The sequence below is a fragment of the Pelophylax lessonae genome, assembly GCF_965119305.1.
Source record: "Pelophylax lessonae genome assembly, chromosome: 5".
Taxonomy (NCBI): domain Eukaryota; kingdom Metazoa; phylum Chordata; class Amphibia; order Anura; family Ranidae; genus Pelophylax; species Pelophylax lessonae.
The window spans coordinates 122,354,688-122,366,839 of record NC_138772.1 but is presented as its reverse complement, the minus strand read 5'-3'; the positions used below and the strand labels follow the sequence as shown (position 1 = coordinate 122,366,839).

Here is a 12,152-nt window from a genome sequence, read left to right as displayed (position 1 = left end):
TCTCTCTCTGCCTCAGCAAATCAGTTATTTTCTGTCTAGTTAGGAGTAAGGACCTAGATACCTTGCTGGGATCTTCGGTCCTGGCAAGATTTTTTTTCTTAAAAAGATTTTTTAGACAGCTTTTTTCTCCAGTGTTCCTGTGAGATCTTCAAGCAAGAAAGCTGAACTGGGCGACGGGCTGGATGTTGAGATCCGGTGGTCACCCCAGTTCAGCCTACGAGCGCGTGCAGGCCATAGCTCCGCGTTGGGTCGGCTGCGACAAAAGTCCCATTAAGGGACTGACCCCGCGAGTTAAACGTCTCGCTGAAACGCCAAAGACCATGAGTCACGGCGTCAGTATTGGTCGACAGCCCTCCCGCCCCGGTGGAGAGGGGTACTGTCAGGAGTTGGTGCCCGCCTGGTTCCGGTATGGTGAGTAGTATGTTCCCCCTTTTCCCCCTGACGGGTCTTGTGGTGAACGCGGGCCCCTCTCTGTATGGTAAGATAGAGTCCCCCTCTATCCTATAACATGGCACAGATCCCCCTACTTTGAGTGTGATTTTATGTGCAAAAAAGCCAGGAGGCTTGGTTTGGGAGCTAACAATCTAATTGTATACATGTTTAAAAGATTGTAATCAGTGGCTGGGAATCTTACGGTGATAAAGAATAAGGTACCTACCAGTCAGAAGCCACGGACATGTAGACTGCCTTCCTAGTCAAATCTCCAGCTATAGCAGGCCTTCCGAACGGTGATGCGGTCCGCCAGGGCCGGTACCGCCAACCACGCCAAATCCCCATGCAGAGATAGTGTTGTGTGCCCTGCAGCACACCGCTATTCGGTACAGGCCGCCGCCATTTTTTTTTGCTGGATTGCACGAGCCGCCATTTTGGCGTAGCCTCGTGTCTCCAGCATGGGGGCGGCCATGTTTGAGGTGATCCAAACACCTCGTGGAGCTAGGGGAGGCGCCGGAAGGCGTGCAGAGGGGCGGAGCCGCCTCCTTTCTTCCTGGGCAGCCAGCCAAAAGACTTCCTGTTTGTCAAGACAGCGCTGTAACCTGTTGCAGTTAAACTCTGAGCATCAAGTGGTGAGCCTGGGGGTCTATCTCTCTCTCTCTCTCGATCGATAGGGATCCCTAGCAGGTAACACTAAGGGGCTTTTGTGGCGCTGGGGGTCTGGAAAAAAAAAAAAAGTTTTTATTTTGAATTATATTATCCGGGAAGTTACTGGAATAATCATGGACCCTGCCACACAAATTCCCCCACCTGTTTCCCTCGAGGGGGCCACGGGACCCGCCGGTGCACAGAGTGTGGAGGCATTTACAGCAATTTTGGAGTCTATGGTGGCTCGGGTGGAGGCGGCCTGTCAGGGACGAGGGTCAAGGAAGCGACCCCCGCCTACCCCTATATTATCTGACACCTCTGACTCAGATTCAGAGATGGTCACTGCAGTTGCAGGTCCCTCTGCAAGGGCTGTTACCTCAGGTAAAGCTCCCTCAGACAGTGAGGAGGACGTTTCTTCTCCCGCTATAATTCAGGAAGAAGCATTGGTGGACACACTAGTTGTGGCAGTGCAGGAAACCTTAAAACTTGAGGTTTTACCGGCAGAAGCAACTGAAACAGAGATTCCTTTTGGTACTAACAAGCCCATCAAAACGGTGAAGGTTTTTCCTGTACCCAAGTGTTTTGGTAATAAGATTAAAGGAGAATGGGAGCATTCTAAACGTACCTTTACTATTTCCAAGCGTATTGCTAGACGCTATCCGTTTGAGGAATCCATTCATTAAGAAATGGACGGTACCACCAGTGGTGGATCCACCTATTTCCAGGCTGAATAAAGCCACGGTTATCCCAGTGGAGGACACTTCGTCCTTTAAGGATCCGGTGGATCGAAAGATGGAAGCAGAGTCCCGCACTATCTTCTCTCTGATAGGGTCAGCATTTAGACCAGTAATTGTTATTGGTCTAGTTTCCCAGACACTTACGGAATGGGCGAGATTGGTACGCCAAGACCTTAGGGGAAAAGATATTCCCCAGGAAACATCTGATTTGATGGAACAGATTATACAAGGGCTACAGTTTATCTGTGACGCAGCCTTGGACACTACTCCCCTATTAGGGCATGCATCTATGTCAGCGGTAATCCTCAGACGTGTGCTGTGGTTAAAATGCTGGTCAGCTGACCTAGGTTCCAAAAAGACCTTGACGAATCTCCCCTTTCAGGGGAATCGTCTATTTGGGGCCACCCTAGATGAAATCATTAAGGATGCCACTGGGGGCAAGAGCACTTTTTTGCCACAGGCTGCTAAAGTTAAGGGACCTCGCAACAAGCGAGGACTTTTCTTTACCGCCCATAAAGGGTTCGCACGCCCGGCTGGAACAAGCGGGAAAGGCAAGACTCCTCCAGGAGGGTTCAAGAAAGGCTGGTCGGACAAACAGAGGACCAACTCAGCCAAACCCGAAGCAAAGGAGTACACAGCCTGAAGGTGCGCCCCCACCCGGTTTGAGGGTGGGGGGACGTTTTCACCGGTATTCAGGACATTAGATCGAGCATCAACTACTACTACCGGTGCGATTCTTCCCTTCCAACATTTAAGTACTACAGGGAGCGGTAGTCACCGTTCCCTGAATAGATCTTTTCCTTTACCTTTTCCTAAGATTAGTCTCTATTCCCCACAGGAATCGGATCTGGTTGACCAGACAGGCCAAGAAGCCTCTAGCCGGGTGACTTCGGTCCCTTAGGTTCAACCAGAAAAGATCACCCTTCCTGATAGTAATCAGGTATCTGATAAATGTGTGGGAACAGAAAACGACCAGACTTTCTCGGATGGTCGGGGCCAGATAGCTCTAGGGACGCCTGGTTCAGATCCAGTCAGCGCCAGTGGTCCTAGAAATTCTAGGCTGGCCTCGTCAAGCCGGCCTGGCCGACTTGGACATGCTAGTCGCAGACGTTCCGTGGGAACTTCGTCTCAGGGAGTGTCTGTGGTTTCAAGGACCAATTTACCATCGTGCTTTACAGTCGCTGGTTTTAATGGCCTGGCCATTGAGACCCAAGTACTGAAGGACAGAGGTTTGTCAGCTTCAGTCATTCCTACCCTTATTAAAGCAAGGAAAGCGACTTCCAGCAAGGTCTATTATCACACATGGAAGACTTATATTGCGTGGTGCGAATCTTTAGGATTTCCTCCACGTACCTATTCGGTGACTCGAATATTGGCTTTTTTGCAACAAGGGGTTGAGCAGAAGCTAGCCTTGAGCACCATCAAGGGTCAAGTTTCAGCATTAGCAATCTTCTTTCAGAAACCTTTAGCTACCAAGTCCTTGGTGCGGAATTTCATCCAGGGGGTGCGGCACCTGGCTCCACCAGTCCGCGCGCCCTTACCGCCCTGGGATCTTAATTTAGTTTTGTCAGTTCTACAGAAACCTCCCTTTGAAAACATCAGGGAGATTCCCTTGCTTACTTTATCCCAGAAGGTGGCCTTCTTGGTGGCTATCACTTCTGCTCGCAGGGTGTCAGAACTGGCTGCATTATCATGCCAGTCCCCATACCTAGTGATTCATAGGGATAAGGTAGTACTTCATCCTAAGCCATCCTTTCTTCCTAAGGTGGTTTCAGATTTTCATCTGAATGAAGATATTGTACTACCTTCCTTGTGTCCTCAGCCCAAGCATCATCGGGAACATGCGTTGCATTCCTTGGATGTGGTTCGGGCAATCAGGGCATACCTGAAAGCTACGGAATCATTCCGTAAGACGGATTCACTTTTTGTGATCACGGATGGCCCCAGAAAGGGTTTGCCTGCATCTGCCGCGACCATTGCCAAATGGATTAGACAGACGGTGGTACAGGCTTATTCTATTAAGGGTCAGAGTCCTCCGTTCCCTGTTAGGGCGCACTCCACTCGAGCGCTCAGTACTTCCTGGGCCTTTCGCCATCAGGCGTCAGTGGTCCAGGTATGTAAGGCGGCCACCTGGTCGTCGGTACATACCTTTACAAAATTCTATAAGATTGATGTGATGGCATCGGCGGATGCCTCATTTGGCCGCAAGGTTTTGCAGGCCGCAATTTGAGGAGACCGGTGGTCTACCTCGAGGGTTTTTTTCTGTTTGAAAAATTTCTTTTTTGTTGAGTCTCATCATTAAGGATGAGCATTGTAAACTTCTAGTTGGCACCGGTTGGGCCTTCTAGATTGGGATTTGATTTCCATTTTCCTACCCCTCATTTGTGATACTGCTCTGGGACGTCCCGAAGGTGCTGTATCACCGAGGACTACGTCTGTCAATGAGCGATAGAGAAAAATGGATTTTTGTAAAATCTTACCGTAAAATCCTTTTCTCTTAGCTCATTGACAGACGTAGTCCCCGCCCCTCTGTTTTTGAGTTGGGTTGGGTTAAAATCTCTAAAGACTGCTTTTTGACATAACTGATTTGCTGAGGCAGAGAGAGAGAGGGTATACCCTCTGGGACTGCCCCTAGGGTGTGGCCAGAGCATTTTAATTTCCTGTCTAGTCCTGCTCCTGTGGAGGCAACATAACCCGAAGGTGCTGTATCACCGAGGACTACGTCTGTCAATGAGCTAAGAGAAAAGGATTTTACAGTAAGATTTTACAAAAATCCATTTATATATATATATACACACACATATACATACATATATATATATATATATATATATAGTGTGGGTGTGTGTATATATGTCTGTCTGTGTGCCTCTGTGTCAATCCTGGAAGTGAATAAGCAGCAGCTTCAGCTGCCCACAGTTAAAATGGCTGCAGCCAAATTTAGTGGTGCCAAGCACTCAACCCTGTCCACTACAAGAGGAACCAACACTCTCGCCAGTCACCCATCTCCTGTCTGATTGGCTATGTTACTCAATGACGCAAGCACTGTAGACTTTAGCAACAGCAAATTAACTTTCTCTGGATACTAATCTGTGTGTTGGACCCATGTATTGAATCTTCCTCTAGCTCAGTCCACTTTTTGTGTTGTAAGCCCAGTTCTTTTGATACGCTGTGCATGCACCCCTTTAAGAGACTTCAGACCAGGCAAAGCAAGCGAACAAACAAGATCCTTTCCTGAGGTAGTTGCTAAATACAGTACCTTTTTTTAAAAAAAACTGTTTCAACACAATTCCTGTACAGAGCTCCTCTTACATCCATAGTGTGCATACCTTATACAGAAGGTCCAGAAAGCAATCCTTTTTAAGGCAAGAGTCCATTAAGGCAAAAAAAAAATATATGCACCTCAACCAACCCACATACTATGTGAACCGGCTCGGTTGAAAGCTGGTCTGGTACACATGTTATGCGAACTGGATGTGGTTCAAAACAAAACTTCAAAAACGAAACAGTTCAAAAAGAACTCTGTGAATAAATGATGTGGGTGGAGTGTTTTGTGGCAGCGAGTTCAGGGAGGAGATTTCTGGCTTGCTGTCACTAAAGGTGGCGGGTCAAAAACCACAGGTGAATTTATCCTTTAAAAATAAATATATGTACATGTAGGTTATACACATATAAAAATTGCTGCAATATTTAAAATGCTGCAGATTTTAAATTTTAACCACTTCTGAACCACCTGTCGCTACTTTGATGTTATGGCAGCTATTTTTTTACTGGGTGGGCGGTCTTCTTCCACATAAAAGTGGTCCCAGCGGCGGGATCACTTTTATGGGCGGCGGGAGAGGTGCCCCCCTCCCGCCACTTCCCGGTAATTTTCCCCACTTACCAAAGCCGCTGGTAGCGGAGAAAATGATCGGGTCCTTTCCCCTCCTAGGCAGGAAGTCAAGTGAGGGCAAGCTGGGCCCCACTCTACTTTATGGCCTTGGAGTATCGGAGCGACGTCCCAACGGCCTTAAAGGGCACAATGTTTTCATGATGAAAAAAATTGACATTTTTTTATCTTTTTGGTGTAGATGTGAGATCTGAGGTCTTTTTGACCCCAGATCTCCCATTAAAGAGGGCCTGTCTTGCTCATTTCTATTACAAGGGATGTTTACATTCCTTGTAATAGATGTAGCACCTTACAAGGTAGGTGCTAGGTAAAGTATAGTGGGCCTTGGGCTGCCTAACAGCAGGGCCAGGATTTCAGCTAGGCTGTCATGTCTCCCAGGTGTCTCTGCTGAGGGGGGAGTCTCCCCACTGGCTCCATGAGCGGATCCTCATAGAGCAGTGGAGGAAATCCAATCGGAGACACATTCAGGCCTGTATCTACCCCAGAAGGCAGATTCTGCTGCAAAGGATTCTGGGAGTGGGTATAAGTTTTTAGGAAACGCATGACGCACGCTGTCTCTCCTCCTGTCAGAAGAATCGGTTGTCTCAGGCGGCTTGCCTGATAGTGCAGAGAGAGAGCTGTGCAGCAGAAGGGATCCAGTGTGCTGAGGAGTAGCGGAGCAAGAGGGGCCTAGTTCCAGGAAAGCATTCCAAGTTCGTGAGTACTGTGAGCTACCCCTGGGGGTCTGCCTAGGTTTGAGAGGACCACTCCGGTGAAGGTCCAAGGGATCCAGGAGCTAGCTAGCGGTAAAGGGGGTACCTAGTCAGAGGACCCTGAAGTGTCAGAGGGGTGCCTAGTCAGAGGACCCTGACGTTTCAGAGGGGGTGCCTAGTCAGAGGACCCTGAAGTGTAAAGAGGGCGCCAGCAGTTGGGCCTGAGGAGTTAATGTGTATAGTGTACAGTGTGAAGTGTACAGTGTTGAGAGTTGCAGCAGCACAAGCAGTTACAAGGAGCTACCTCAGTCAGTGAAGGGCTGGAGGGAGCTGTTCACCAGACTTTTGAGCTAAACAGAGTGTCAGGAGTCAAATGTCCTACAGTCCTGGATCTTCTGAGTTAACCAGTGTGTTAATGTTGAAGTTCTAGCACAGTTCAGCAGAACAGTATCTTCAAGCGCCAGGGAGAGTTGGCCGGCATTCAGCTGGCGTCAAGACAGTGCTAAGAGGCATTTTTCTGTAAAGAGTCCCAGTTAAACCTACAGTAGTTGAGCCAGAGGAGTATCCCACTCATTCCCTTCTCCCATCCCATTACAAAATAAACAAAACAAAAAGATGCTCATTGTCTCAGTTCTCACACTTGGGTTCACAACTTAACTGTGTTGGAAATGTCACCGTTAACAATGGCAGACCCATATCAGGCCCAATGCCTGGAAATATTGCTACATAGGAATAAAAGTGATCAAAAAAGATTTTTTTAAAGGGACAGTGAAAAAAAAATAAAAAGGTAAAAAAAAAAAAAAAAAGTAAAGTGCCCCGTCCCTCTGAGCTCGCATGCAGAAGCAAACGCATACGCAAGTCTTGCCCACATCGGCAAACGGTGTTTAAGCCACACATGTGAGATATTGCCATGATCATTACAGTGAGAGCAATAATTCTACCCCTAGACCTCCTCTGTAACCCTAAACAGGTAACCTGTAGCAATTTTAAAGCATTGCCTATAGAGATCTTTTAATTACCAATGTTCGTCGCCATTCCACAAGCGTGTGCAATTTTGAAGCATGACATGTTGGATATCTATTTACTTGGCGTAACATTATCTTTCACATTATAGAAAAAAATTGGGTTAACTTAGCTGTTTAGTTTTTTTTAAATGCAGTGAAATTTATTTTTTCCCAAAAAATTGCGCTTGAAAGATTGCTGCGCATATACCGCATGACAAAAAATATTGCGACTGCCATTTTATTCTCCAGAGTCTTTGTTAAAAAAATATATATATATCTAATGTTTGGGGGTTCGAAGTCATTTTCTATCAAAAATACTGATTTTTAACTTGTAAATAACAAATGTCAGAAATAGGCCTGGTCCGTAAGTGGTTAACTTAACCTTAAACTTGATTGTCTTGAATGTATGTGTCACCTTTTTAATTGCATTGTGGGATTTCCCCAAATGTAAAGCAATATCAGAACGTTTTAATCCTCTATTATGAAATCTGGTTTCATTGTAAACAGGTTGTACAGCAAGCGCTGGATGATGCCAGGCAAGGGCGAACATGCATTGTGATTGCTCACCGACTCACCACAGTGCAGAATGCCGATGTCATCGCAGTGGTAAAGAACGGGAAGGTAGTAGAAAAAGGCACTCACAACCAACTGCTGAATAAACAAGAAGAATATTATGCCCTTGTGAACTCACAGATCTCACACTAACAGCCTGTTCATATCACTACAGACAGTGTTATAAAAATCACTCATATAAAATACATAATACACTGGTTTTGAGTGGATTCGATTATTAAAAACGTTCACAGAGATCAATCAAAGGTCAGAGTTGTCAAGAGGCAAGTTTTGGACTCCTAGAGTTTGTTCAGATCAACTAACAAAAAACTTTCACTGGTTCACCTTTATTATCTTTGTCAATCCCAACATTTGTAATATTATCATAAGTATAGGTTCACACTTATGCGGAGTGGGAAACCCTGCGATCCAAGCGCGTTTCCCACACCGCATTTAGACCTTATGCACGAAGGGTGTTTTTACAGCTGCTTTTAGTAGTGTCGAGCGTTTTTTTGGGTGTTTTTTTGCAGCTTAAAAACGTCCCTCCATGTTATTCTATGGCCTCATGCATACACAGGCTTTTAGGAGCTGTAAGTGGCATAGGCGTTTTTAAGCTGTAAAAAAAACCCAGGGCCACCGCATTCTGGAGCAGCAGCGTTAAGCTGTAAAAATGCCTGATGCTGCTAAAGGCTGCTTAACGCCACATACAGGGTTAGGCCACGTCAGATGTTTTTAAGCTGTAGTAGTTAGATTTGAGGTTGGAAAGTAGAAGAGGGCAGAGAAAGGCTGCTAAATGCTAACACTGCTAAACGTGGCTAAAACGTGCATTAACGCCAATACAAAATGCTCCTAAAAGCACGTTTTCACAGATGCTTTTTCCTGGCGTCAGAACTGGCTTTGCAGCTCATTTTTTCAAACACCCTGTGTGCATGAGTCCTTAAATTGCAATACCCTTGCGATGTGTCAACACAATCTTAATGACACCACAAACGCAGGTCACAAATGCAGTGTACCATGCAAAAGTGCCATGCAATCTGGTTGCAGTGCGGTTCCAATATTGGTGCATGCACGACTTTGGTGCGATCCGGTGCAATTGGAAGCTATTCAAAAATAATGGGCTCAAATCAGAAGTGTAAAAAGGTTGCTCTGATAAATATATATATATATATATATATATATATATATATATATACAAGCTGCAAACAAAGATCCAAATACCTGATTTGGAGAATAAAAAATAAAAAATAAAATAGTCTGGTGCGCTAAAACTTAAATGCTATTACTGTGAAGTGATAAGGACCAAAAGCATAACAACCTGTGAAATAGTTTTCACAGGTTGTTATGCTTGTGGTCCTTATCACTTCACAGTGATAGTATTTAAGTTTTAGCGCACCAGACTATTTTATTTTTTCAATGGGCTCAAATCGCACCGCACTGAATAGCATGTGAATTAAACAGGAATGCGGTGTGGTTCCTGTGCGATTCAAATGCAGTTCATGGTGTGAACCGAGATTTACAGTGTAACTTAATAATCCTCAAGTTTCTGCATAGAGTGTATTACACCCCCTGTGGGACTCCACAAGATGTATCTGACACATGACCCGCAATGTCCTCGGTGCCGGGCTCATCTATGACCCTACTTGCACATGTTCTGGGCTTGCCCAAATATTGCGAAATTCTGGTTGGAAATATTTGAAGTAATTAATCCTAGGCTGCAGTTGACACTTTTGGCTTCCCGGGAGTTGACACTTTTAAGGATTCATGATGATGATCAATGGGCCAATCAAATTGTTAATCTCATACCTCCTATACTATGAAAAAAAATTAATCCTCCTTAAGTGGACCCTGTCCACTCCCCCAGCGGTGTCCTCCTGGGAAGCGATGGTAGAGCCGCTTTACCTATGTATATAAATAGTGGTTATTCCTGGAAGTATGTGATTGTTGGTCTTCTTGGAGACATTTCTTATTTATAAATGCTATAGAGGCTGGGATTAAATCCTGGTTCACACTGGTGCGATGCGGGAAACCCTGCGATTCAGCGCCGGTTCCTGCATTGCACCTGAATCACACACTGGTTCACACTGATATCTAAGAACCGCTGGGGGTGTCAGTGTTAAAATAATGACACCCCCATATTGGTTCGCAGATTGTAGTGCGGACTGTCAAATGGTGCCGGAATTGGAACACATAAGTGTGAACACCCATGCGATCCAATTCCAGAGCGGACCTAAAAAAGGGTCCTATACCATTTTGGTGGGAATGCGATGCGATTTCAGCCATACAGTTTGTGTGACTGAATTCACATTGCACAGAAATTTCATGTGATCTGAATGAGGTGCGAAACGCATGCGATGTCTGTCATCGCACAAGTGTGAACCCAGCCTAAAAGTACCATCTCCCTGTTTGCCTTTTACACCAAGCTATGTAGTGGAATAACATACCTACAGGATGTCTCCAATTTTAACCCGACCTTTTAAGTAGAATTACAGCCTAAGCCTATGCAGTCTTAAAAATGTCTTCCCCCTCCACCTAACACCTATGTTGTCTAACCTGGAGGACAAAGCTCCATGTACTTAAATACTCAATCTGCCTCAGTCCAGTCACATAATCACCCAACTGTGGCTGCAGGGGGGAGGAAAGAATGCTCAATCCAGGCTGGGAATGCCTGGCTGCGGTGACATCCCCCATATGTTCCTATAGTCTGTTGCTGCTTCCTCCTCTCCCCTGCAGCCATCACTGACTGACAGAGGGGAGCTGAATCATGTCACCAGACCACAGTGAAAATGTGGAATAGACTCCCTAAAGAATTAGTTCTGGTCAGCTCAGGAGTAGAATGTTTTAAAAAACAAGCTGGATCCATTCCTAAATGCACAACATTTAACTGGAATAAGACCAGGACCAACTGATCCAGGGCAAACCGACTGCCTCCTGGGGGGATCAGGAAGGAATTTGTTTTTCCCTGGCTGGAGCCAATAGAACAATGCTTTGTTTTTTTTTGCCTTCCTCTTCATCAACTGTGGGTATAGGGTTGTGTAAATCGCGGTTTTCTATTTGTAGTTTTTTCTTATTGGTTGTGCTAGATGACCTTGTATTTTTTTCAACCTGATTGATTATGTAACTATGATTTAACTGTTTCCCAAAACAGTTACATTCAAGGCAAGTAGTAAATGATAACTGTCACAGTTGCTTGTGCTCTCAAACAAATGGTCAAGCCTATCAAATGGCTGGTGTCATGGCTGATCACATGTGGAGCAGTATGGCAACGGCAGATCAAAGAGAAACTAAGATGGCAGTTTCCTTGGCTGTAATGGATAGGAGGGCTTATTTCCACTTTAAAGTAACCAAAATGTATGATTTTATTAAATAAAAGCATTTGTCAACATTGTTTTCCATGTTTCCTGACCCATCTCCACATGGGGGTCCATACAAACCTGGTTTGGCTTTTTGGAAATGTACAGTTGCATAAGCAATAAGCCTTTCATCTGCCGAACGTTCTACAAGTAGGGCTGGATTTACAGTTAGAGCCCTTTCCACGGGTGTTCAGGTCTGCCTGTCAGATTTTTTAGGCAGACACATTCGGACCCTCCAGTCTTCTTTTGACACCCGCCGACATCTGATCTGATCCTATCCACTAACAACAGATGAATAGGGATCTGTTCCCCATTCGCCTGGCAGATTGGATCAAAGACAGGCGGTCTGTTTACATCTAACCGCCCATAGGGGAGAGCGGGCTGTGTCTGTGTCCACTCTGGATAAGCGGAGCGGACACGGACCAGCCATCCGCCTGCTCAGTGGCTATAAGCAAACAGATTCTCTTCTGAGCAGGTGGACTCCAACAGAGCCCGCCTCATGTGTAAGAGGCCTTATGCCTCGTACACACGCATCGATAGTTGGCCGTGAATTTTCGGCCAACGTCCGATCGGCCGATTTTCGGCTTGTTAGTATGATGCTTTCGACAACCGACTCCGACTTTTCGGCCAAAAAAAAATCTGGTGTGCAGGCTATAAAATTTTTGTTGGCCGTCAACATAACGGTCGATTTTCCGTCAGTCAGTACAGATTTCGACAGACAAAAATCTGATGAGCAAGACTGGGCATGCTCAGAGAAGAAAAAACACACGGAAAGTAAACCAGCACATGACATCACTTCTGAAGTTGGTTTTTGTTGGCCGAGAAAATTTGTGCGCAGTCTAGAGCAC

At 45.7% G+C, this 12,152-nt stretch overlaps 1 protein-coding gene across 2 annotated transcripts in view; it reads left to right on the top strand.

Moving 5' to 3' along the window:
- Positions 1 to 8,156, top strand: part of LOC309555493 (ATP-dependent translocase ABCB1-like) — a 148,070-nt gene extending 139,914 nt beyond the window's left edge. For both annotated transcript variants that reach the window (XM_082257530.1, XM_082257529.1), the window contains one exon: positions 7,910 to 8,156. In XM_082257530.1, the coding sequence (XP_082113656.1) occupies positions 7,910 to 8,107 (198 nt within the window). In that variant the 3' untranslated portion in view covers positions 8,108 to 8,156. The remainder of the gene's footprint in view (positions 1 to 7,909) is intronic.
- Positions 8,157 to 12,152: the final 3,996 nt, after the last annotated feature.